This window comes from Rousettus aegyptiacus, unplaced genomic scaffold, assembly GCF_014176215.1.
Source record: "Rousettus aegyptiacus isolate mRouAeg1 unplaced genomic scaffold, mRouAeg1.p scaffold_m13_p_7, whole genome shotgun sequence".
Lineage (NCBI taxonomy): Eukaryota > Metazoa > Chordata > Mammalia > Chiroptera > Pteropodidae > Rousettus > Rousettus aegyptiacus.
In genome coordinates, this window is record NW_023416310.1 from 57,816,216 (window position 1) to 57,843,933 (window position 27,718).

At 38.4% G+C, this 27,718-nt stretch overlaps 1 protein-coding gene across 3 annotated transcripts in view; it reads left to right on the plus strand.

Annotated features, from left to right (window-relative positions):
• SMYD1 (SET and MYND domain containing 1) overlaps nt 1–27,718 on the plus strand; it is a 61,935-nt gene that overhangs the window by 10,388 nt on the left and 23,829 nt on the right. For 2 of the 3 annotated variants that reach the window (XM_016136335.2, XM_016136353.2), the window contains exons 2-5: nt 14,495–14,671; nt 23,505–23,718; nt 24,374–24,504; nt 27,132–27,170. In XM_016136335.2, coding sequence (XP_015991821.1) covers nt 14,495–14,671; nt 23,505–23,718; nt 24,374–24,504; nt 27,132–27,170 — 561 coding nt within the window. The remainder of the gene's footprint in view (nt 1–14,494; nt 14,672–23,504; nt 23,719–24,373; nt 24,505–27,131; nt 27,171–27,718) is intronic. The other variant, XM_016136344.2, reaches the window with a different exon arrangement.

Below are 27,718 nucleotides of genomic sequence, written 5' to 3' on the forward strand. Positions count from 1 at the left end.
TAAAAAATAAAATACTATCATTTGTGACAATATGGATGGATATTGAGGTAATCGTGCTAAGCAAAATAACTCAGACAGAAAAAGTTGAGAACCACATAATTTTACTTGAATGTGAAATATACACATAAACACTCAAACAAGAAGGAAAAAGTAGTGACAAAAACATAAATGTAAAGAGGGTGAATAAAAATGGTAGTGATTTGAGAATGTGTGTGAACTTAAGTGACTATCAACTTAAAATAGACTGCTATAAATATAGCGTAGTACATATGAAGCATGTGGTAACCACAAACAAAAAATCTGTAAGAGATATACAAGAAATAAAGAGAAAGGAATCCAAACACAGCACTAAAAAAAAATCAATATACAAGAGAAGACAGCAAAAGACTACAAAAGGAACAGAGAAAAGCTACAAAAATAATCAGAAAATAATTAATAAAATGGCAATAGCTATTTGCCTATCACTAATTACTTTAAATATAAATAGATTAAATGCTCCAATCAAAAGACTGGATGGCTGAATGAGTTAAAAACCAGACTTATACATAGGCTACCTACAAGAGACTTGGTTCAGATCAAACGACACACACTGACAAAAGTAAAGGGATGGAAAAAGTTATTTCATGCAAATGCAGCAACAACAAAAAGCTGGATAGCAATACTTATATCAGACAAAATAGACTTTAAAACAAAAGGTTTAACAAGAGACAAAGAAAGTTATTTTATAATGATAAATGGATCAATCCAATAAGAGAATAAACACTTGTAAACATTTACACACCCAGTGTAGGAGTACCTAAACATATAAAACAAATATTGACCAACATAAAGGGAGAGATCGATAGTAACACAGTCATCGTATGGGACTTTCACATCCCATTGACATCAATGGATAGATCTTCCAGACAGAAAATCACCAAGGAAACTGTGGCCTTTAATGGCACATTAGACCAGATGAACCTAATTGACATTTTTTGGACATTTCATCCAAAAGCAGCAGAATATACATTCTTCTCAAGTGTACATGGAACATTTTCCAGGATAGGCCACATGTAGGGCCACAAAAATTTCTTAGTACATTTAAGAAGTTTTATATCATATCAAGTACCTTCTCTGATCACAGTTGTATAAAACTAGAAATCAATTATGAGAAGAAAACTGAAAAACACATACACATGGAAGCTAAATAATATGACACTAAGTAATAAATGGGTTAACAAAGATATACAGAAATACGAAAGATTACCGGAAAATACTACAAACAATTATATGCTAACAAATTGGACAACTTGCAAGAAATGAATAAAGTCCTAGAAACATACAATTTTCCAATGTTGAATCAGGAAGACACAGAAAATATCGACAAAACAATAACTACTAATGAAATTAAATTAGTAATCAAAATATCCCAACAAACAAAAGTCCTGGACTAAAGGGCTTCACAGGTAAATTTTACCAAACTTTCAAAGAAGAAGTAAAACTTATCCTCTTCAAACCATTCCAAAAAAATTGAATAAGAAGAACGTTTCCCAAACTTATATTACGAAACCACCATTACCATGTTACCAAAACCAGAAAAAGACACTATAAAAAATATTATAGACCAATATCCATGATGAACATAGATGAAAAAAATCCCCAACAAAATATTAGTGAACCAAATTCACCAATACATTAAAAAGATCATACGCCATCATCGGGTGGGATTTATTCCTAGGATGCCAATATGGTTCAATATCTACTAATCAATGACATACACCACATAAACAAATTAAGAAATAAAAACCATATGATCACATCAATAGATACAGAAGGAGTGCTTGACAAAATCCATCACTGATTTATGATAAAAACTCTCAGCCAAGTGGGAACAGAAGGAACCTACCTCAAAATAACAAAAGCCATATATGACAAATATAGCTAATATCATACTCAACAGTGAAAAGCTAAAAGCTTTTTCTTTAAGATTGGAAACATACAAGGATATCCATTTTCTTTACCTTTGTTCAACAAAGCATGTGTAAATCCTAGCACAGAAATCAGACAAGAAAAAAAAATAAAGCCATTTAAATTGGAAAGAAATAAAACTGTCATTATTTGCAGATGACATAACACTACATATAGAGAACCCTAAAGAGTCCACCAAAAAACTATGAGAGCTGATAAATTACTTCAGTAAAGTAGCAGAATACAAAATCAATATTGAGGAATAAGGTACATTTTTATACATCAATAATGAACTATCGAAAGGAAAAATTAAGAAAACAATCCCATTTACAATTGCATCCAAAAAAAGAAAGAAAGAAAGAAAGAAAGAAAGAAAGAAAGAAAGAAAGAAAGAAAGAAAGAAAGAAAACTTAGGAATAAATTTACCCAAAGAGGTATAAGCCCTGTATTCATAAAATTATAAGAAATTAGAAAAAGAAATTGAAGAAGGTACGAATAAATGGAAACACATACTGTGTGCATGGATGAAATGATTAACATCTTTAAAATGACCACAATATCCAAAGAAATCTATAGATTCAGTACAATCCCTATCAAAATATCAATGATGTTTTTCACAGAACAAGAAATAATCCTAAAATTTATATAGAACCACAAAAGACTTCGATTAGCCACAGCAATCTTGAGAAAGAACAAAGTTGGAGGTGTCATACTACCTGATATTAAACTATACTACAGGGCTATAGTAGTCGAAACAGCATGGTACTGGCATAAAAACAGATATATAGATCAATGGAACAGAATGGAGAGCCCAGAGATAAACCAATACCTATATGGTTAATTAATCTATGACAAAGGAGACCAGAGTAACAGTGGAATAAAGACAGTCTCTTCAATAAATGGTTTTGGACACATATATGCAAAAGAATGAAACTGGATCACTTTATTACACTATATACAAGAATAAATTCAAAATAGATTAAAAACTTAAATGTAAGGCCCAAACCATAAAACTCCTAGAAGAAAACATAGTTAGTAAACTCTCTTACATTGCTCTTAGTAATATTTTTTTCTGATATGTCTCTTCAGGCAAGGGGAACAAAAGAAAAAATAAACGAATGTGACTACATAGAACTAAAAAGTTTTTGCACAGCGAAGGAAACCATCAACAAAAGGAAAAAACAATCTACTGAATGGGAGAAGGTATTTGCCAATAATACATCTGATAGGGAATTAATATCCATGATATGTAAAGAACTCACAGAACTTAACATCAAAGGAATAAACAATCTAATTAAAAAATGAACGGAGGATTTGAGTAGAAATTTCTCCAAAGAAAATATACAGATGGCCAACAAACACATGAAAAGATTCTCAATGTCACTAATCATCAGAGAAGAGCAAATTAAAACCACAGTGGGTATCACTCATACTTCTCAGAATGATTATCATCACTAAATCAACAAACAATAAGTGTTGGAAAGAATGGAGAAAAAGGAAGCCACGAGCACTGTTGGTGGGATTGTAAACTGGTGCAGCCACCATAAAAAACAATATGGGGTTCCACACAAAATTAAAAATAGAACTACCATATGATTCAGTAATCCAAATTTTGAGTATTTATTCAAAGAAATTCAAAACACTAATTTGAAAAGACATATGCATCCCTATGTTCATTGTAGCATTATTTGCAATAGCCAAGATATGGAAGCAACCTAGGTGTCCATTGATAGACAAATGGATAAAGAAGAAGTGGTACATATATACAATGGAATGTTAGTCATAAAAAAGAATTAAATCTTACCATGCAACAACATGGATGGACCTAGAGAGTATTATGCTAAGTGAAATAAATCAAATAGAGAAAGGCCCGCCATATGATTTCACTTATATGTTGAATCTAAAAAACAAAATAAATGAACAAACAAACCAAAAACAAAGTCATAGATACAGAGAACAAACTCATGGTTGCCAGATAGTAGGGAGGTTGAGAAGCTGTGTAAAAAAGGTGAATATGTACAAATTGATTGTTATTAAATAGTCATGGGAATGTAAAACACAGCATAGGGAATATAGTCGATAATATAGTGATGGCTATGTATGGTGTCAGGTGGGTATAGACTTAGGGAGAATCACCTTGTAAATTATATAAGTGCATGACCATTATGCTGTATACCTGAAATTAATATAATCTTGAACATCAACTGTAATTGAAAAAAATTAGAGATTTTTTTAAAAAAGAAAAAAAATGACAACCTTTGTTCCCCAACTTGCTTTTTATTGGATCCATAGTGTTCTTTTAGGTGGCAAACAAACAAACAAACAAACAAGTAGGCAATCCCTAGGCCTATGTAAAGAGGCAGAACCACCTAATTTTTTACACTAAAGTATATAATAATGCAAACATGAATCCAGCAGTTTTCCTAAATGGTTTACACAAGCCATTTAAAAAGAACATTGGGTAGATATCGTGGGAAAAAGAACCAATTCTGGCCATGTTTCTCTTCTCTGCAAAAGCCTTCAATGGCTACGCTTGTCTGCAGAATAAGGACGTACTACTGAGAGTTGCATTCCAGGTCCTCTGCAGTCTGGTATCTTTCCAACATTATTTCCCAATATGGTACATCCTATGATCTCATCAAACAGCTACTCCTATCTCCTATACATATATGCTCTCCCACCACGTGAAGCCTTTGACTCACGCCAGTGCCTCTCCATTGGAAGAACTTGACATTCTCTGAGTACCGACTCAGCCCAGCTTTAGATGGTCAGGACGGTGTTTCCTCCCCTCCTAGGTGATTGCCTGCCTGAGTTCCTTGCCTCCCACAATTCACTGGAAGTCAGGTCTTTCTTGATCCCTATAGCAAGTTACCAGCAGTCCTGGACAGCATGCCTCACCTTGCTTACGTGCGTTTATGTCCCTGCCCAATATGGGAACTGCTCAAAGGCAAGGTTTGTGTCTTGTTTATCTTTAAGACTCTCTATCATTTAGCTTCATGGGAAGTACAGAATAAATAGCCAATAAATACTAGTGAAAGAAAGAAAAAGTAGAAAGAAAAAGGAAAGGAGAGAAGAAATTTAAAATATTGTATAGTTCTCTGGGATGGGATCTTTTTAAAGACATGCCTCCTCCTACTACTGATTTTTGAGGACAGATTTCCTGGCCAGCTGAGAGTTTTTAAGCAGCCAAGAAAGCCTGAACTGTTGATCCAATTGTCTCTGGCTGTGTTTGTGGAGGGCTTGTCCAACTTGTAGGGAGCTTCTCTTTATGTCTATCTGTCCAGTAACTGGTTATTGCCATACAAGGAGCTGAGCAGCAGCTGCCTTTCCATCCCTCTTGACTCTGACAGATGACATAACCCAGGACTGCAGAGCAAAACATGAGTAGGGACCCACTGGCTGAAGCAGGGCACTCTCATGCAGGCAAAGCAGGAGGGCTTTGCTCTCTGTACTGGGAGCAGTGTCAGGCATCAGAGACCTCTATGAGAATAACATCCCTGTGAAGATATTGGTCACTACTTTAAATGGTTGTTGGGAAGGTTTAAAAAAGAAAATTGCTAAAACATATCTTTGCAAAGTGTTGTGTAAGTGGTTCTTTTGGAATGAGAAAAGTGAGAATAGGAGGAGAAATGAAACTTGCTGAAGATTACCCAGCTAAGCTGTCTGGTTGAAGCATTTTTTTCTTCTGGAATCCAAAAAGTACTGTTAGGACTTCATTTCTTTTGTATTCTTTCACAAGGGAAGTAAAAAAGGGGAAATATTTCTGTCAAGGAAGTACCCTTGCCCACCTACGAGGATTCTTTTCTAGTCTGGAGGTCTTCCTTTCTGACAGATGCCTGAGAAATAGTGGATGCTAGAGATCACCTGGCCCAATCTCCCTATGTGACAGATGGATGGATGGGTGGACCAAGCTGATGTCTGCTGAGCACTCATCCTGCGCCAGGCTCTGAGTTGCCTATTTTATTTGTTATTTCATTTAACCCTCAAAATCACTTCGAGACAGAGGAATTTTTAGCTTCTTTGTAATTTTCTTCTTGCTTGAATTTTTAAAAATAGTATGTTTCTTTAAAAAGTTATAGTTATTAGTCTAGGCGATATCAGGATCTAGATGACACGATTCCCATTTTCACATAAGAAAATGAAGGCTCAGAGAGGTTAGAGTGCTTGCTTGAGGTTGCACAGCCAGTACATACTGGAATCAGGAGTTGAACCTAACTGTGATTGACTCCAGGCATGACTTTTCATAATAACCACCAACATAAGGAGACGGAGACAAGAAGGAAACACTTTTTAAAAAAGTTTCCCAGTCTTGCCTACCTGACATTTCCCTGCATACCACATCAGAAGGAGCAGGATTTAGGTTTTCTCTCATCTCTGAAATTCTTGCTAGTTAAAGTTGTAGCATCAGCATTACCCAGGAGATTGTTAGAAATACAGAATCTCAGGCCCTATCCCAGACCTACTGAATTAGAACCTGAATTTTAAGACCTTTGGTAATATACATACACACTAAAGTTTGAGAAGCCCTGCTTTGCATAAAACCTTCCTTCTTCCTTCTTAGTAGTTCCAGCCTCACAGCTAAGCCTTAATGGCAGATGAGGTGATAAAGAGAAAGGTCCTTATTCTAAGGAGATGTAAATTAGGAGAGAACTCACAATGCTTGCTGGGTTTCCTCAGCTTTTGAAACTTGACTCTAGGCCCCAGCAATATTGTAGAATGGAATCTAAAATAGGTATGTGAGCCTGTAGAAAATAGTTTGGTAGTTAACATTTGGAACCCACTCTGAGTTCACCATAAGAAAAAAAAATCATTCCAAGTTGATCACATTTTCTTTTTCTGAAAAGTAATTAAAAGTTTATGATAGCAAAGTGATTGTAAAGAATCTCATGAGCTAATATGAAGATGAGATATTATTGAACTAACAGTCAAATTGATTCAAGACCTGATAAGTTGTTATATATGTGATTGTAAAAGTCAATCACCTAGTCTGGGGTGAAGTCTATATTGTATCACTTCAGGGCTCTGTCTCCAGCCTTCTCCTTGTCAAAGTGATTATTTGTGACTTTGAAGACATGAGGGGCATTCCACTAGAATGTTCTATGGACAGAACTACAGTTCATGGCACCTAAATTATTCTATAATCAAGCCTTGTCAGAAGTGTTTTAAGTCAGTTCATGGGAGCCTGGAGGCAAGCACCACGACAGGTGTATTCTCTCCCTTTATGCCAGGCTAGGAAAATTTGCCCTAGTGAGCCTCATAGGCAGTGTGAACCGAAGAGAGCGCCAGATGTTGATCCCCAGTGCAGACAGTAAGGGACCATTGTCTGCACAGACTTTAAAAACAATAGCAAAACTAGTGAAAGTCAATCTTTTTTTATTATCACCATGTGCCAGCAATTCTAAACAATGTCAGGGATAAAATACTCTTCCTTGAAAAAAAGAAATGTTGGTCTAAGTTCTAAATGATTGTAATTGAGTAAACTTCAAATTTAGCACATTTTAAAATTACTTATCCTTTAATAAACACTGTATTCTGCCTGAAAGTTAATTCAGAGGACTCCTAGTTGTTTTCAGTGAGAATAAGTTTTTAAGATTCAGAATTGTTTGAGCTTGCATTGGCCACAGTTGTCATGTCTCTAATCCCCATGACACTACATCTTTCTGCATTTTAAGTAGGTTAGAAATAAGCAGGAATTATAAAATATAAAGAAGCAAAACTTCTGTTATTCTAAAACATGTAGAGTTTTATTAATATTTAAATATTAAAACAATGGAACAGTGTGAGAACTATGAAGTGTAATATGTTTGATAGGTACAAATTTCAGTTTCCACATGAAATATGTATATGAATGTGAATATATGTGAATAAAAATATGAGAGTATTGTAATAGGATATTCTAAAAATGTCATTCTTCGTATAAAATACTAGAGCAGTCCCAGTATGGGGTTGTTCTCTGATGGGCACCCCTGAGGCAGATAGCCATGGAGCTCCAAGTGACAAGTTATAAGTGACAGCCAACATGCTTGTGCTTACTTCTAACATTTCCTCTCCAGCCCACTTCCTGGCTGTCTTCCCTTTCATTCCTGCTTTGGATTTGGATTCCTGGTCTGGGTTCTGATACCCCAGAGGTGGGCATTCTCTCCTTCTTCCTCTTCGAATCTAAAACATGCTCTCTCATTTGCAGATGACACAAAGCTTAACATAGTGATATAATGATGACAGAATAAAAATTCAAAATTATCTTGACAGTTTGGAATGCTATACTGAAAGCAATCAGATAGGGATGAAGGTGAAAACCTCATTTCAGGTTAAAAAATTCAGTGCCATGAAGAAATTGGGGGATGGGACGGTGGTGGTAATGGATATGTTTACTATTTTGATTGTGGAGATGGTTTCATGGGTATACGTGTATGTCAGAGCTTATCAAGATGCACATTTTAAATATATGCAGTTTGTGTAGGTCAATTGTACCTCAGTAAAGCTGTTTTAAAAAGGCAATGCCATATGGACAAAAAGAGGGAATCTCTGACTTGGCTATAGCACCTTTGAGAAAACTTGGGAAGTTCTAGTGACTATATTTGTTATTTGACCTTAAATAAATGTGATTTTTTTTTTTTGCTAAAGAGGTTAATGGAAGCACAATGTCCAGATCCAGGAATTGTGACTAGCACCATACCTGGATACTATATTCTGTTTTGAGCACCATAATTTAAAGTGTGGTGACCCAGGGTCCTACCCTTGAGTGGCTGGGAGACAAGATTTGGAGCCTCTTTGGTATCAAAATTACCTGGGTTCTTCAGCAACCCAGTCCCTGCTAACAAATTTCACATTCCTTCCATCATAATCCTGATGAGACAGATGTGAGAAATTCATAGCTCCCTTTCTCCATGGGTTTGGAGATTTCACTAAATGGTCAGGGTCCTGTGTGAGTTCCCTATACTCTGTTCTGCTGGGCACTCATGACAAACAACCTTCTCAAGCAGGATTGGCCCCCTCTGTGACATAATAATGATGAACCGTGGATTCTACGCAATTCACTAAGTATGTCAGTGTAATTCTATTCTTCCTTTCTCATTAGGAAAACTCAAGGGAATGCAAAGTAATGAGAAGACATTATTATGTGAAGAACCTTCAATCTGCTCTAACTTATAAATAAGCACTAACCTTTAATGCTCTTAAATATTATGATTATGAACAAATTACTGGCAACGCACCTCACAGCAGATAGGCATGCAGCAGTCTATTGAGTTGACCACTGAGAGGCTGAAAACTGCCTGGGTTCCAGGAAACCCACGATCTAGCTTAGAGCATTAGCTCATGCAGCACCCTTAGCTTGGCTCTGTACCTGTCTCTCCATCTTTTGATGTTGTTCAGACTGCTGGGCCTAGCCTTTGGGCTGGTGCTTGAGCCTGAAGCACTAGCATTGGCTGCTGGATCTTGCTTGATTGCCTTGCTATGCTCGCTTTCCTTTGACTTGAGGGATGTGCTGTTGGCGCATTAGAGACCAAAACAGTGTGAGATTTCCAGAAACTTGTATACAGAACTGTTGAAAGAGCAGGGAGTATTTAACTTGGAGAAGGGAAATGAAAGGAAAGCATGGCAGTGGTCTTCAAATTTTTGAAGGACTGACATGACCCAGCTTGTTCCATTAGACAAGGATACAGAGGACCAAATTCAGTTATAGGAGTTTGTTTTTCTGGAAGGCAAACTCGAGTTTAACAGGAGGAAGTCCTTGGCAATTAGGAGTGGCCACTAATAGACTAACTGTACTTAGAAGCAGCAAAATTGTTTTCACTGTGAGAATTAGAAAATGCATGGTCAGGGATAGACACAAGGGATTTCTGTACTTGTATATTCTGTTGAAGGTTCTTCCTTCAGGGTCTAGAATTCTATATTTCTAAAACCCCCTTTTCTCTCATACTTTTGATAGCCCTATTTAAACTGTCACTCCAACCTGAGTTTACAGATCCACTTTCTCCCAGGTTGCTCAGCACTTCCCTGCATGTTACTGAACTTTTTATTATTTCTCTGCTTCAGTAGCTAGGATTTCTCTTTCCCATATTGCAGGAGCATGCAAGTTGTGCATCATATCAGATTTCACTTTCTGGGTGTCAGGTTATGTCTTGAAATATATCTCCATACTACCCTATGACCTTGTCTGCCTTAATTGCAGCTTTAACTCTCTAATGGGAACACTGGGAGGCCAGAGCAGGGGGTAAGGAGCCTCATCTTCCTACATCTCTCTCCCTCACCTGCCGAATGGGCATGCATTCTCCCATATCACTTCCACTCTCTATGAGCCAGGAGGCTAAATTAAATAACATCAGTAACCTTGTAATCCTTTTTCATTAATTTTTAAATTTTCAAATACAGTTGGTATACAATATTATATTAATTTCAGGTATGCAACCTGGTGATTAGTATTTATATAACTTGCAAAGTAATCACTCCAATAACTCTAGTATCCCTCTGACACTATACATAGTTATTACAATATTATGGACTATACTCCTTATGCTATATTTTACATCCCCATGACTATTTTGTAACTACCAATTTATACTTCTTAATTGTGTCCCTCTTTTCACCCACCCCCAACCCTCCTCCCATCTGGCAACCATCAAAATATTCTCTGTATTTATGAGTTTCTTTCTGTTTTATTTGTTTGTTTGTTTGTTTGTTTGTTTATTCTTTAGATTCCACCCGTAAATAAAATCATATGGCATTTGTCTTTCTCTGTGTGACTTACTCCACTTAGCACAATACCCTTTAGGTCCATTTATGTTGTAGAAGATGGCAAGATTTCTTTTTATGGCTGAGTAATATTTTACTGTATATATGTACCATCTCTTTTTTTTTATCTATTCATCCATTAATGAACACAAAGGTTGCCTCTACACCTTGGCTATTATTAATAATGCTGCAATGAACATATCGATTCACCTGTCTCTTTGAGGTAGTGTTTTGGGTTTCTTTGAATAAATACCCAAAAGTGAGATTACTAGGTTCTTCTTCATCCCTCAGTTTGGCTTTTGTTTTAAAGTCTATTTTGTCTGTATAAGTATTGCTGCCTCAGCTCTGTTTGTTTCCATTTTCATGAAATATCTTTTCCATCCCTTTACTCTCCATCAGAGTGTGTCTTTTGAATTATTTATTTATTATTATTATTTATTATTATTTATGCCTACAGCACCTGGTCTTCCTAGTTGGTCTTCCGCCCAAGTACTAACCAGGCCTGACTCTGCTTAGCTTCCAAGATCAGACATGGGGTTGTTCAGGGTGGCATGGTTGTAGACCATGGACCATGGTTGCACTGGGGTGCGAACCCAGGACCTTCTGTGTGTAAAGCAGATTTGCTAACAACTACACTATGGAACCAATCTGTGTCTTTTGATTTTAAGCGAGTCTTTTATAGGCAGCATATTTGAGTCTTGTTTCATTCATTTATCTATCTTTTGATTGAAGCATTTAATCCATTTACATTTAAAGTAATTGTTGCTAGATATGTTATTATCACCATTTTATATTTCATATTCTAAGTCTTTTTTCTTCTTCTTCTTGAAAAAGTCCCTTTAACATTTCTTGTAATATTAGTTTGGTGGTGATAAACCCCTTTAGCTTTTTCTTGTCTGGGAAGCTCTTTATCAGTCCTTCAACTTTAAACTGTAGCCTTGCTGGATAGAGTAGTCTTGGTTGTAGGTCTTTGCTTTTCATCACTTTGAATATTTCATGGCAATCCCTCTGGCTTGAAACATTTCTGTTGAGAAATCATCTGATAGTCTTATGGGATCTCCCTTATAGATAACTAACTGCCTTTCTCTTGCTGCTTTTAAGATTATCTGTTTGTCTTTAACTTGTGACATTTTAATTATGATATGTCATCATGTGAGCCTTTTTGAGTTCATCTTGTTTGGGACTCTCTGTGCTTCCTGGGCTTATATATCTATTTCCTTCACCAGGTTAGAGAAGTTTTCCATTATTATTTCTTCAAAAAAGTTCTCAATTCTTTGCTCTCTCTCTTCTCATTCTGGTACCCCTATGATGTGGATGTTGTTATGCTTGATGTTCTAGAGGCCTCTTAAACTATCTTCAATTTTTTGAATTCTTTTTTTTTTTGTTGCCGTGTTGATTATGTGTTTTTTTCTACCTTATCTTCTAAATTGCTGATTAAATCCTCTGCTTCATCTAATCTACTGTTGATTCCCTCTAATCATTCTTCATTTCAATTTTTGTATTCTTCATTTATGACTGGTTCTTTTTTATGCCTTCTACCTCAATTTTAATTTTTTCTATCTCTTTGTAAAAGTTCTCACTGAGTTCATCTGCTCTTCCTTATAACAAGTGTTTTAAGCTCTGCATTTGGTAGATTGCTTGTCTCCATTTTGTTTAGTTCATTTTCTGGAGCTTTGTTGTTTTCTTTCATTAGGGACATGTTTCTTTAACTCATTTTAGCTGCTTTCCTATGTTTGTTTTTATGTATTATGTAGGGCTTCTATGTCTCCAGTCTTAGTAGAGTGGCCTTATATAGTAGGTGTACTGCGGAGCTCACTGGCACACTCTTTCCTGGTTACTTGAGTCAGGTGCTTCAGGTATGTCCCTTATGTAGGTTGTGTGTGCTCTCTTGATGTAGTTGAGCCTTGGTTGCTGTTTGCGCATCAGTAGGAAGGGTTGACCCTCAGGCTGATTGTGAGGACTTGTCAGTGAAGGGCTATACCTCTGGAGCAGGAATTGCTTTAGCAGGGCCCTGGTGCATGCCTAGTCTGTTCTTTGGATGGGTTGTCCTTGAATACAGCCCTAGGTGGTGCTCTGGCTTGGAGCAAAGCTGGCCGTCAGCATGCCAATATTGGGGCCTCCTGGGAGGCCCCTTGCAAGAGGCCAAGTTTAGTTGTAGCCTATACTTTCCCCAGGGCCACCTGGCATGAGCAATTCACAGATGGCCACCACCTGCACTAGGGTTAGAGGTGCCTAGGGAGGCCAAGCCATAAACCAAAGCTAGTGCTTCTAGTGCCAGTCTTCTCAGCAAGAGGTATGGGGGCACGCTGAGGCCAGTCGCTGCTTATTGGGGTTTTGTGAACCTTTGAGAGATTTTAGGAAAGTCTGTAGCATGAGCCAAGGCAGGCCATTTGTATGGAAGAGCCACTGGAAGCAGCTCAGGTGGACCTACAAATTGGGTGGGTGGGATGAGGTCTCAGGGAATTGCCAGCAAACAATGTTAGCCTCGTTGATGGTGACTCAGATATGGTGGCAGCTTGCATCTCCATGCCAGGAGGGGCAAGAGCTTAACAAAGAAACAATGGCTTCTACCAGCACATCATTCTGGGAGAAAGTTGCCTCTCTAGCCCTCATCCTGAAGCCAAACATCTCAGTTCCTCCCCATAAGTCCCTGGAGCTCTTCAAGCACCTGCCCCAGCACTGGAGCTCAGAGCGATTGAGTTTGTCAGTGAGTAAGTTCATGCATGGGATCTTTAAGAGGCATTCCAGTCACCCTTCATCTCACTCTGCCACAATCTCTGCTGGTTTTTACAGCCAGATATGGGGACTTCTCTTCCTAGGACTGGAACCCTGGTCTGGGGAGCCTGGCGTGGAACAGGGAGCCCTAGCTCCTCTGAAGTGGGGGGAAACTTCGCAGCTGAGAAAGCACTCCTAGTTTTTAACTGCCATATGCTGGTGTGGGACCAGCCTGTTATGCTTCTTCATTTCTCCTGCCATTGTTCTGCAGGAGGTGGCTTCTTCTGTGTGTCCTTAGTTGTAGGAATTCTGTTCAACTAGACTTCAGGAAATTCTCAATGATGGTTTTTCTGTAGTTTAGTTGTAATTTTGATGTGGTTGTGAGAGGAGGCAAGCACAGCATTTACCTTCCGCTATCTTGACCAGAAATCACCTTATAATTCTTAATGTCCCAAAGCATAGAACTATGACATATGTCATAGTGTGGAGACCTCATTTTGTGTAAAATATATCATGTTTCATGTTGCATCATATTGTGGGTAGTTATAACTTTTTATTCTTTGGGAAAAGGGACAATATATTTTAGCAATGAAAAGGGCATGTCACACAGAATGCCCCTCCCATGCTATGGTGCCAATGACCTGTGATTTTTAACAAGAGGCCTATGAGAGACTTCCTGGGTTCTTCAAGTATCCTCTCCAATGTGTTCCAGGAACACCTTGTCTCCCCTTATTATAGGATTCCTCACACTGCATGATACTTTCAAGTTCAACTGTTCCTTTAAAAACATGTGGTAGTCCCAGTACCTACAGGTAATAAACCTATACTTGCTGAATTAAATTAAAAGGCTTATATGCAGAGATTAATAGTGTTCCCATTTGGTTCATTTTAAAATATCTGCTAAAAGAATAGTTACAGCTAAAAGGGAATTTTGAAGCCTAAGCCCCTCATTTTGAAAAGTGGAAGTTTGAAGCTTAGAAAGACAAGTATGGCCCACTGAGCCAGTACTTGATCCCTGGTCTACCAAAGGTCAGTGTGGTCCCTTTCCATGGTGCTCCGCATCCCACCTTAATCACATGTTTTCTCCCTTTATTTCCAGCCTCGTTAACTTTGTGTGCCACACCTGCTTCAAGAGGCAGGAGAAGCTCCATCACTGTGGGCAGTGCAAATTTGCCCATTACTGTGATCGTACCTGCCAGAAGGATGCTTGGCTGAACCACAAGAATGAGTGTTTGGCCATCAAGAGATATGGGAAGGTGCCCAATGAGAACATCAGGTTAGAGCTGGGACCTGGGGTAATGTTTGGGATCCCCAAATGTCAGGTGTGTGTGTGTGGGGGGGGGGGGTGGTTGCAATGGCAGCATTGCCAGGCCCAAGGAAGCTGGGGAGAGTGCAAATCAGGACAGAGCCTCAAAGAGACTGAATATGGTCACTTCCATGAACTCCCTTTAAGTCTGGGAGCTCATTTCAGAGGAAGAATGGGGTGTCTACCTAAAGCAGTGGTCCAAAATGTAGACACTGCAGATTCATTCTGAATGTCTCTCTAATGTTTAATTAAAAAATTGATCTGCCAATGTTAAAAAATTGGAAAATTTCACATTAAAAAATTAGGTTTTCTGGCCTTTCTTGATAAAAAAAAAAAATCTAAAAACTTGGCAAAATGACCTAGAGCTCAATAGCATCTACCCCCTTTACAAAATACTGAGCTTTTCAAGTAATCACAGCTCCACCAGTCCAGGTAATTGTACATGCAACCCTCTGCACTCATTCTACCTGAAAGGCACTTGTATTTGCAATAATCAGTGGCCTCCCAGGTGACCATCACTAGAAATCTCAGGGCTAATACCTGGGGAGCCCCAGTTCAAGAGCTCTACCAGGTCAAGGCCTGACACTAGGCTGCAGGTAAGTGCTTATGAAGCCTGTAGTGGAGAGCAGAGGAGAAGGGGATGATGAGGTTGGATTAATTTTCACTGTGTGTGTAGGATTTAAAGTTAAAATACAGAATCATCATGTGCTAGTAATTTTTAGGAAATTACAAAATGAAATGACTCAGTCAGCCTCCCCACTCCCAATAGCTCCATTTATTGAAATCCTACTTCTTTTTTTGTACTTTCACATGCAATTGTATGTATGTATGTATGTATGTATGTATGTATGTATGTATGTATATATGTATGTATTTTTAATTTTGGCTTTATTGAGGTATAAGTGACATAAGATTGTAAGATATTTAAAGTGTACAATATGGTGATTTGATATACATGTACATTGTGAAAGGATTCTTCCTATCTAGTTAATTGACACATCTATCACCTCACATTTATCTTTTTTATGTGTGTGAGAACATTTAAGTTTACTCTTAGTAAATTTCAAATATACAGTACAGTGTTATCAATATAGTCATCATGTTTTACATTAGATCCTTGAAACTTATTAATCTTATAACTAAAATTTTGTACACTTTTATCAACTTCTCCCTATTTTCCCCAACTACCAGCCTTTGGCAAACACTTTTCTACTCTCTGATTTTATAAGTTTGACTTTTTTTTTTTTTTTCAGATTCCACGTATAAATAATGCCATATAGTATTTGTCTTTCTCTTTCTGGCTTGTTTCACTTAGCATAATGCTTTCAAGCTTCATCCGTATTGTCCCAAATGACAGGATTTTCTTCTTTCTCATGACTGAATAATATTCCACTGTATGTGTATATATCTCATATCTTCTTTGTTCGTCTGTTGATGGACCCTTAGCTTGATTCCATGTCTTGGCTATTGTGAATAATGCAACAGTGAACATAGGGGTGCATGTATCTCTTTGACATCTTAGTCTTTAAGGCCCAAAGCAAATGTCACCTCCTGTGATAGGAGCTCACTCCCTTTAACTGCACTGTCCCTGTTGGTAGTTTCTTCTGATACTGAATTGAAATCTGTCACCCATTAGTCTCCACTCTCTGAGTTTTGTGACCATCTCCCTAAAATTAGGAGGGAGTAGACACATTACCCCAAGTCTTATTTTCCCTAGTACTGTCCTGGTCTCTATGTAGGGACATCTTGGTTTTCAGGTACCCGGGATCCCCAGCAGGGAATCTTTGCAGAAATAACTCTGTGATTCAAATGAAAGGAGAAAAGAGCCTGTGTTTTGCTAAGGGAGTCTCTCTTCAGAGATGGGGTCTGCCCTAGGCTACCAGTCCCTCCCAGGTACCTGGCCAGCCTGCAGGCAGTGAATGGCAGAGGGTTGCCGTAGTGTCCCCTGGTTACAAGCTTCAACTTGTGAGTATGGGCTGCCTAGAATTTAATGAGGGAGCCCTCCTTGTCCTCAGGATTAAGTACACCCCTCTATCTCACACCCAAAGCCCTGTGCTCTCCTGAGCTCTGTCTTGTCCCTCTGGCTACCCCTTTTCCTCCTCCAGAACCATCTGCTCTAGCCAGGCTCGGCCCCTTCCTGTTTCTTGCTTATGCCATGCCCGTGGCTATATCTAGACCTTTGCTTATACTGTTTCCCCACCTAGATTTTCTTCTCCATCTTCTATCTAATCATTAAGAATGTAAATAAGTTCACACATGATGTGGACATCCTTTGTTTTCCAAATACCTCTGGAAATTAGCATGGTAGGGAATATGTATTATCCTCACTTTACTGGCCACTAAATAGGTTCAGGGAGATCAAGTGACTTGCCCGGGGTCACACAGTAAGAAGTGGAAACAGGCGTGAACTCAGGTCATTAGACTTCATTTCCAATGCTCGTCTCAGCTATACTATCAGGAGACCCAGGCTTCCATAGCTCATGGTGTCCCTAGACCCCTTCCATGGCCTCCTAGACCCCACATGACCTGGCTTTTCCCCACTTCTCCACCTTCATTTGCTCTCCAGTTCTCACTTCCTGTGCTCCAGCCACCTTGGCCTTCTTGCTGTTTCTCCATCATGCCAAGCTCATTCCTTCTTCAGAAACTTTATACTCTCTGCTCTTTCCCCATCTGCACAGACCTGGCTCCATCTGTTCAGTCTACTTTCAGCTCAAGTGTGCCTCCCTTTTGCCACTTCCCCTGATCTCCTTGGCTCTTCTGCCACCCCCCGCCACTCGCTATCGTGTTATCCTTTTCTCTGTAGCACTTAACACTAGTGTAAATAATTTTTTTCAATTAGCCTTTTAAAAAAATTTCACCTGACATTCAATATTATTTTATATTAGTTTCGGGTACAGCATAGTGGTTAGTCTATTACTCACCTGGCACTACACATAGTTATTACAATATTATTGGCCATATTCCCTATGCTGTACATCACATCCCTGAGACTATCTTGAAACTGCCAATTTGTACTTAATTTTTTACTCAGTCCCCTAACCCCCTCCCATCTGGCAACCATTAGTTTGTTCTCTGCATCTGTGAGTTTGTTTCTGTTTTATTTGTTTATTTTGTTCTTTAGATTCCACATGTGGGATCGTATGGTAGTTTTCTTTCTCTGTCTGACTTATTTAACTTAGCATAATATCCTCTAGGTACATATATGTTGTCAAAAATGGCAAGATTTTAATTTTTATGTGTGAGTAATATTCCATTGTATATATTTGTACCAAATTTCCATAACCAATTGTCTGTTAATGGGCAGGCACTTGGATTATTTCTATATCTTGATTATTTTAAGTAGCACTGCAGTGACAGAGGGTGCATATATCTTTTCAAATCAGTGTTTTGGATTTCTTCAGATAAATACCCAGAAGTGGAATTGCTGGGTCATAAGGTAGTTCTATTTTTAATTTTGTGAGGAAATTCAAAACTGTTTTCCATAGAGGCTGCAGCAATTTGCAATCCCACCAACAGTGCATGAGGTTTCCCTCTTCTCCACATCCTCGTCAGCATTGTTGTTTGTTAATTTATTAATAATAGCCATTCTGTTGGGTTTGAGGTGATATCTCATTGTGGATTTAATTTGCATTTTTCTTATGATTAGTGACATTGAGAATCTTTTTGTGTCTATTGTTTATCTGTATGTCCTCTCTGAAGAAATTTCTACTCAAATATTCTGCCCATTTTTTAATTGGATTGTATTTGTTTCTTTAATGTTAGGTCATATGAGTTCTTTATATATCTTAGATATTAACCTCCTATCAGATGTATCATTAGCAAATATCTTCTCCCATTCAGTAGATTGTCTTTTTGTTTTGCTGATGGTTTCCTTTGCTGTGCAAAAAATTTTAGTTCGATGTATTCCCATTTGTTTATTTTTTCTTTTGTTACCCTTGCCTGAAGAGATACATCAGAGAAAATATTACTAAGAGCAATGTCAGAGAGTTTACTGCCTGTTTTCTTTTAGGCGTTTTATGGTTTCAGGTCTTACATTTAAGTCTTTAATCTATTTTGAGTTTATTCTTGTACATGGTATAATAAAGAGATCCAGTTTCATTCTTTTGCACATATGTGTCCAGTTTCCCCAACACCATTTATTGAAGAGACTCTTTTTACCTTGCTGTTATTTTTGCCTCCTTTGTCATAATTGACCATATAGGCATGGGTTTATCTCTGGGCTCTCTGTCTGTTCCATTGATCTATATATCTGTTTTTATGCCAGTACCATGCTCTTTTGATTACTATATCTTTGGAGTATAGTTGAATATCAAGTAGTGTGATACCTCTAACTTTGTTCTTTCTCAAGATTGCTGTCGCTAATCAAAGTCTTTTGTGGTTCTATATAAATTTTAGGATTATTTTTTCTAGTCCTGCAAAAAATGTCATTGGTATTTTGATAGGGATTGTACTGAATCTATAGATTGCTTTGGATATAGTGGTCATTTTAACAATATTAATTGTTCCATCCAGGCACACAGTATAGGTTTCCATTTGTTTGTATCTTCTTCAATTTCTTTTTCTAATTTTTTATAATTTTATGAATACAGGTCTTTGGTTAAATTTATTCCTAGGTTTTCTTTTCTTTTTTGATACAATTGTAAATGGGATTGTTTTCTTAATTTCTCCTTTTGATAGTTCATTATTGGTGTATAAAAATGCACCCTATTCCTGAATACTGATTTTGTATCCTGCTACTTTACCGAAGTAATTTATCAGCTCTCATAGTTTTCTGGTGCTCTTTAGGGTTCTCTATACGTAGTATTATGCCACCTGCAAATGAAGACAGTTTTACTTCTTTCTTTCCAATTTGGATGGCTTTATTTTTTTTCTTGTCTGATTTCTGTGGCTAGAATTTGCATGCTGTGTTGAACAGAGGTGAAGAAAATGGACATATTTGTCTTGTTTCCAATCTTAAAGAAAAAGCTTTTAGCGTTTCACTGTTAGTATGGTATTAGCTGTATTTGTCATATATGGCTGTTGCTATATTAAGATGTGTTCCTTCTATTCCCACATGGTGAGAGTATTTATCATAGATGGATGTTGGATTTTGTCAAATGCTTCTTCTGTATCCATTTATATGGTCATATAATTCTTATTTTTCACTTTGTTTGCATGGTTTATCATGTTAATTGATTTATAAATGTCAGACCAACCTTGCATCCCGGGAATAAATACCACATAGTATATGATATTTTTAATGTACTGCTAAATAAAGCTTACTAATATTTTGTTGAGTTTTGCATGTCCATTCATCAGAGATCTTGGCCGATAATTTTCTTTTTTTGTAATGTCTTTTTCTGATTTTGGAATCAATGTAATGTGGTCTCATAGATTAGTTTGGGAGCCTTCCTTCCTCTTGATTTTGGAATAGTTTGAGAAGGATAGGTGTTAATCCTTCTTTGATGCCAGTTAGTCCAGGACTTTTGTTTGTAGGGAGGGTTTTGATTACTAACTTGATTTAGTTTGTAGTAATCTCTCTGTTCAGATTTTCTGTTTTTTTCCTGAATCACTGTTGGAAGATTGCATGTTTCTGGGAATTTATCCATTTCTTCCAGATTGTCAAATTTGTTGGCATATAACTATTTGTAGTATTTTCTTTCTTTCTTTTTTTTATTTATTATTATATATGCCTACAGCACCTCGTCTTCCTAGATGGTCTCCCATCCAAGTACTAACCAGGTCCGACTCTTCTTAGCTTCTGAGATCAGACATTGGGTTTGCTCAGGGTGGCATGGCCATAGACCATGGACCGTGGCTCCACTGGGGTGTGAACCCAGGACCTTCTGTGTGTAAAGCAGATGCGCTAACTGTTACACTATGGAACTGTGTCCTGTAGTATTTTCTTATAATTTTCGTATATCTGTGGTGTCAATTTTCATTTCTTTGCTTTCATTTCTGATTTTATTTATTCAGAGCCTCTCTCTTTTTTTCTTGATGACTCTGGTTAATGGTTTATCAATTTTGTTTATCTTTTCAAAGAATCAATTCTTGGTTTCATTTAAGCTTTTATTTTGATTTCTTAGACTATATTTTGCTTATTTCCGCTCTGATCTTTATTATTTTCTTCCTTCTATGCACGTTCGGCTTTTCTTGTTTTTCTTTTTCTAGTTCCTTTCAGGTGTAAGGTTAAATTGTTGATTTGAAACTTCTTTTTTGAGACAGGGCTGTATTGCTATGAATTTTCTTCATAGAACTGTTTTTGTAGTGTCCCATAAATTTGAGGCTGCTGTATTTTTATTTCATTTGTTTCAAGGTATTTTCTCATCTTTTTCTTGATCTCATTATTAACCCATTCACTGTTTAGTAGCATGTTATTTAGCCTTCATGTGTTTGTGTATTTTTTAGTATTTTTCTTGTGATTGGTTTCTAGTTTCATTCTACTATGGTCAAAGAAGATGCTTGATATGATTTGTTTTCTAAAATTTACTGAGACTTGTTTTGTGTCCTAATACATGGTCTATTTGGGGAAATATTCCATGTGTACTTGAGATGAATGTATATTCTGATTCTTTTCAGTGAAGTGCTCTAAAAATATCAAGGAAATCTCTCTGATCAAGTGTGTTATCTAAAGATGCCATTTCCTTGTTGATTTTCTGTCTGAAAGATCTGTATATTGGTGTCAATAGAGTGTTCCAGTCCCCTACTATAAGTGTATTACTGTCAGTCTCTCCCTTCAGGTTGCTCAGTATTTGCTCTATATATTTAGGTGCCCCTATTTTGGGTATATAAATGTTTACAAGGGTTATATCCTCTTGTTGGATTAATCATTTTTTCATTATGTAATGTCATTCTTTATCTCTTGTTAAACCCTTTGTTTTAAAGTCTATCTTGTGTGATATAAGTATTGCTACTTCAGGGTATTAAAATTTCCATTTCCACAAAATATCTTTTTCCATTCTTTTACTTTCAGTCTGTATATGTTTTTTTTTTCTTTTATTTTCTTTTAAATTTGAAGTGGGTTTCTTGTAAACAGCATATGTATTGGTCTGGTTTTCTTATCCATTCAGCCATACCATATCTTTTGATTGGAACATTTAATCCATTTAAGTGATTATTGCTGTGTAGTTATTTCCATTTCATTATTTATATTTATGTTCTTTTTTTCTCCCTCTTCTTCTTTTTAAAGAAGTCCTTTCCACATTCTTGTAATACTGGCTTGGTGGTGATGAACTCCTTTAGCTTTTTTTTTGTCTGGGAAGCACATTATTGGTCCTTCAATTTTAAATTGTAGCCTTGCTGGATAGAGTAGTCTTGGTTGTAGGTGTTTGCTTTTCATCACTTTGAATATTTTGTGGCAATCCCTCTGGACTGCAATGTTTCTGTTGAGAAATCAGCTCACAGTCTTATGTGATCTCCCTTGTAGGTGACTAACTGCCTTTCTCTTGCTGCTTTTAAGATTCTCTGTTCGTCTTTAACCTTTGGCATTATGATGTGTCTTGATTTGTGCCTCTTTGGGTTCATCTTCTTTGAGACTCTGTGCTTCCTAGGCTTGTATGTCTATTTACTTCACCAGTTTACGAAAGTTTTCTATTACTTCAAATAGGAGGGGTGGTTAGTGGTGTTCACCAGCTTAATGCAGATTCAGATTTGGTGTCAATGCCTGGACTGGGGACACTTGGCAAAAGACTCAGAGCACACCAAGGCCAACCCCTGCCTGTCTGGGTTTGAAGACCTCTAATAGTTGTCCCAGAAAGACTGCACTGAGGCCTGGGCTTGCTGCACAATGGCAAATGTGTCTCGGGTGGTGCACAAGCCAAGGCCAGCTCCTTGCTACTGAAAGAGCCTCCCGCAGTTCATGGGCACTGGCTGGCTGCCTGCTGCCAACAGTGCCTCTGATGGCATGCAAATTCAGTGGGGCAGGATTCCAGGGGGTCACCAGGTCTGAGTGGGCAGATTTTACCAGGCCAAATGCACATACATATTTGGTTGTGTGGGGAAAGGGTTCAACATAGGAATGATGGAGCCCTCACATAGGCTGCATAGGAGGATGGCTCAACACAAGGACAATCATGGCTGTGCCTTCGGCCCTCGCCATGAAGCTACACAACTCAGTCTCTCCTTGTATGTCTATGGTACCTCCCAAGCTGCTGTCCCTTCACTGGAGCCCTGAATGAGTGCCTATGAGTGAGTGAGTCTGTGCTCAGGCCCTTTGGGTAGATTTCTGGGTTTCCAACAGCTTTCTATCTCTCTCTGACAGATGGAATCCTCACTGTTTTTCAGGCAGATGTTGTGAGGGCTCCTCTTCCTGGCACTAATTCTCTGGGCTGGGGAACCTGGTGTGGGGCTGGGACCTCTCACTCTTTGAGGGAATCTCCAAAGCTGAGGCACCTCTCCCATTTCTCAACTGCCATGCATAAGTGTGGGGCCAGCCCATTTCATGTCTCCACCCCTCCTACCAGTCTTGATGTGGCTTCTTCTTTATATCCTCAGTTGTAGGACTTCTGTTCAGCTAGTCTTAGATGTTCTCAAGGTTGATTGCTCTATAATTTAGATTTATTTTAATGTGGTCATGGGAGGAGGCAAGCACGTTGTTTACCAAGCTTGCCTTCCTGCCTGCTCTCTCAAAATATGGTAATTATTGTTAACCTAAATGTTCTTTTTAACATATCTCCCCCACTAGAAGAAGCTTCATGATAGAAGAAATTCTATCTGTCTAGAATCTTGGGCCTGACACAGTACCTGACAGGTATTTGGCACTCAGTAAGTATTCATAGAATGAATGAGTGCAGTGTAGCCTCCCTAACATTGTCCCTCTCCACAGGCTGGCTGCACGCATCATGTGGCGGGTGGAGAGAGAGGGTACTGGGCTCACAGAGGGCTGCCTGGTCTCCGTGGACGATCTGCAGAACCATGTGATGCACTTTGGGGAAGAGGAGCAGAAGCAACTTCGGGTGGATGTGGACACTTTCTTGCAGTATTGGCCACCCAAAAGCCAGCAGTTCAGCATGCAGTACATCTCGAACATCTTTGGCGTGGTATGATTTCTCATAAAGTAGATGCGGGGTGGGACAAAAGTTGGGATTGTCCAACTAAGAGCAGCTATAGTAGTTGAGGATGGGTAGGCAAAGAAAGCAGAGGAGACACACACACACACACACACACACGCGCGCGCGCATACACATTAAGGCAGAGTAGGACACACAGAGAGGAACCAAAACAGATATTGGAGAAGACTTGTGTGAGACCCAGATACAGGAAGGAGAGAGACTTTCAGAACAAATATTTACATCTTTGGCCTTTTTAGAATACAGCTACTAAAACTTTCAAGGTGGTGTTGCATTTTAGCAAATACAAGACTCTTTCATGGTACTAATCTTGAGGGTCATTTGGAGTCACCCACAGAACAGGAGACTGTTTGGTTTCCAGGCTCTCTAAGAATTTCCAGAATGAGACCAGGTTTTCTTTTCTATTCTTTTCTTTCCTTTTCTTTCCTTCCTCTCCTCTCCTCTCCTCTCCTCTCCTCTCCTCTCCTCTCCTCTCCTCTCCTCTCCTTTCCTCTCCTCTCCTCTCCTCTCTTCTTTTCTCTTTTCTTTCTTTCTTTTCTTTTTTTATTTTTTAACTTCCAATAGCTAGATGGTGACTTGTCCCTACTCTGTCTGTTAGCTGTCTTTTATCTTTTCTGCTGTGTAGATTAACTGCAATGGTTTTACACTCAGTGATCAGAGAGGCCTGCAGGCAGTGGGTGTTGGTATCTTCCCCAACTTGGGCCTGGTGAACCATGACTGTTGGCCCAACTGCACCGTCATATTTAACAATGGCAAGTGAGTATGTCTTTCACTGGGGTGGTGAGATGGGGGTGGGGAGACCTTACGTTATTTTCTCTACTTGACTTAAGTCAAAGGTAAACTGTTGAATCTGAACCAGCATGGATTTCAAATGAGAAGAAAGTAGAAATTTCATTCCAGAATAATTGTGGCTAGGAGAAAGGTAATGAGGAGGATAGCAAAGAATTCCACATGGGTAATTTCTGAGTCTTTTTATGTTTCTTGAGATTACCTCAAGACATGTTATATATGTTAGATAAACCTCTAATTACTATTTAAACCCATTTCCTGTTTAGAAAAAAAGTGCAGCTCACTGCCAGCATTTATTTAATTTTACACAAGCACACTCTTTGGGGCTAAAGCAAATCTGACTGGTTTTCAATGTAAAAATAAAATTAAAAAAAACTGTTCTTGGAGTTATTTTTAAACAGAACTATCTCTGATCCTAATGTAACAGAAATGTATGCATAAATTGAATTCATCAAATGAATCTTTGGCTAACAACTGTTTGAGAATATTAACATTATGCATAGGAATGTTATGTTTTCTATGATTTGACATTTTCGGTGATCAAGAATTGCTATATTTTGTAAATGGAAATACAACTACTAAAATCAGGATACTGTAAATAGAATGATGTAATTTGATTCCAAAGACTATCAATATGCTAGAGTGGTTTGAAAATAATAATAAAAGTGAGATATTTTGTCACAAACTTTGGGGGCACAAATTAGGGGCACAGATTAGGACTATACTCTGAGTTATCTTGGGGTAAATGCTGCAGCTATGAGCACTGCTGGTGAGTATTCTTGAGGCAAATGGGAAATGGGTTAAAACTTGATGCCTGGGATTATCTATCCAGAGGTCATTGCAAAACATCATAAACTGAGAAGCAGAAGTGGATATTAGTCAAGGTCCCAGCAGAAATCAGAAGGAACTCTCATAGTTTACCTGAAGAGAATTTAATAAAAAGATAATTTATAGAAGTGTTATAAAATGGTAGAATTTAAGAAACTAACAAAGAATGCTTAGGTGTCAAGGATCTAGCAACAACATGAAAACATCATCTCTAGACCTGGAAGAGCAAGTAGAAGTATTGTTCCTGTGGTTGGTGAGAGCTATAGCCATGGGGGAAGCTCCACCCTCTCCACCCCAACAGCTTGGCTGTGCCTGTAGAGAAACAAGCCACTGCTGGAACCATGATGAGGCAGAGAGAGATCCAGTAGAGTAAACACCCCAACCTCTCTCTCTCTTCCCATCTTCTCATCTCCCTCCATTGGCTGAATCCCAACCAGAAGCAAGAAGGCAAAGGAACCTGGGTGACAAAGTCCTCAGAGGTCAGTTTTCCTGCCCCCAAGAAGGCACAGGTTAGGGGACAGAAAGACAAAGAGTAAAATTTGGGGCCAAGGCGCAAATGCAGAAGAGTCAGCAAACAGGATGAGCCTCTTTTTGTCCATAGTTCAGACTGAGGGTATTTGTATTTGGAGGAATGAGGCCTGAGCAATATCTCTTTACTTTTAGAGACAAGCTCTTATGACTGACTTAAGCCATTAACAATGAGCAAGTTTCCCTCCACCCCAAACTCCCTGGAAACTAAAGACAATGGTTTCTTGTTCTCAGCAAAGAATTAAGCCTAAACCCCAATATAATAGCAAGGACTCTAATTTCCCTTTTACTTCCTATTTCTAGAAGCAAGATCCCACATGACACCAGGTTCTTTAGCAATTGCAAAAATCACTCAGGACAGGAAAGTTTATTTTAGACTCAGATGATAAACTTTTCCCAGCATTCATGTTTCCCTTCCTAAGCCTCTTGGGGTCTCTGGCCTGGACTTCATGGAATCCTCCCCAGAGGGGCACTAGTCCAAGGTTAGCCTAGTTGTCAGAGGGGATTAAATTCAGCCACATATGGAGCTGGTCTTTCTGGATACCCCTCCCCTACGCAGTGGTGACCCAGGGCTCTTTCTGTCACTACATATAACAGCCACAGGAACCTGAGAACCTGCTCTTCAGATCTTCATCAGCATCTGCTCTGGCTTCTATACATCCACTAATTTTGAACAGCCACATTTTACCTGGGCTTCTTGGTTGTCATGCAAGAAAAGGTGACTGCAGTCACTGTCAAACTGCCTGCCACAGTGGAAAGAATACTGGTCATGATGTTAGGAGCCCAATTCTAATCTCAACATTTTTTACATGTTACCTGTGTGACCTAACCACTTTCTATATACAATTCAAACTTCATGAGATAGACATCAAAAGAGGTAACACTTATTTGTCTGAGATGCTTGTTTGTGGGATAATAATAGCTTTCTATACTTTTTTTAGCTCTACACTTTTAATGCATTATCTCATACATTTCATTATCAGGTTATAGATGAGAACACTGACACTAGGGAAGGCTGAGTACTTTTGAACCCAGAATTTCTCATTTCAAATCCAGTGTGCTTTCCACTATATCAGGCTGCACCTTGTCAAGTGAGCCCAGCTACAGGGCCTGGTATAAAGGTTGTTGTTATGGCCAAAGCTTTGATTGCATAACCTGGAATGCTGTGCACCTTTGCTAGCTGTGCAGGATCAGCCAATGGTAATGATTTCCATTTGGGTGTCTGTTTTGTCTTTCAGTCATGAGGCAGTGAAATCCATGTTTCACACTCAGATGAGGTGGGTCAGTTCTTGCAAACATCCCTGTTCCTCTGACCCATCTCCCTCACTTGCTTGGTTTGCTGGGGCCACCCCTTCTGAAGACTACATGGCTGCTGTCCATTTGTAATGTTCTGTACCCCAGAGTCTTTGCTGAACGCTGTATTCTTAATGCATTTAAGTTAATCGTTTTGTTCTTCACCCACTCACTACCTGTTATGCCTTTGTTGTACTTTGCTTTCTTTCTTTCCCCTCTTTTAGTCCTTACATCTTTCATTCTTCCAACATCAAACCATGGCAGTCTGTTATGGTCCATATCATCTTAGCAAAAACGACATTGTCCCTCCAAATCCTGCTTATCATGAGATGAGGACTGCTGATATTTCTGACCTACTAAGGGATTATGTTTGTTTATAATTCCCAACTTTTCGCTCAGACTGGGTTCTGAAAATCACATCCATAACTGTGATATTTTTGATAAATATTTATTCATAGTATTCCGTTTACTACTTCTGGCCAACTATGAATTAGTAGTTTAGGTTAGATTTTACTTTTGACTTTTCTTAATC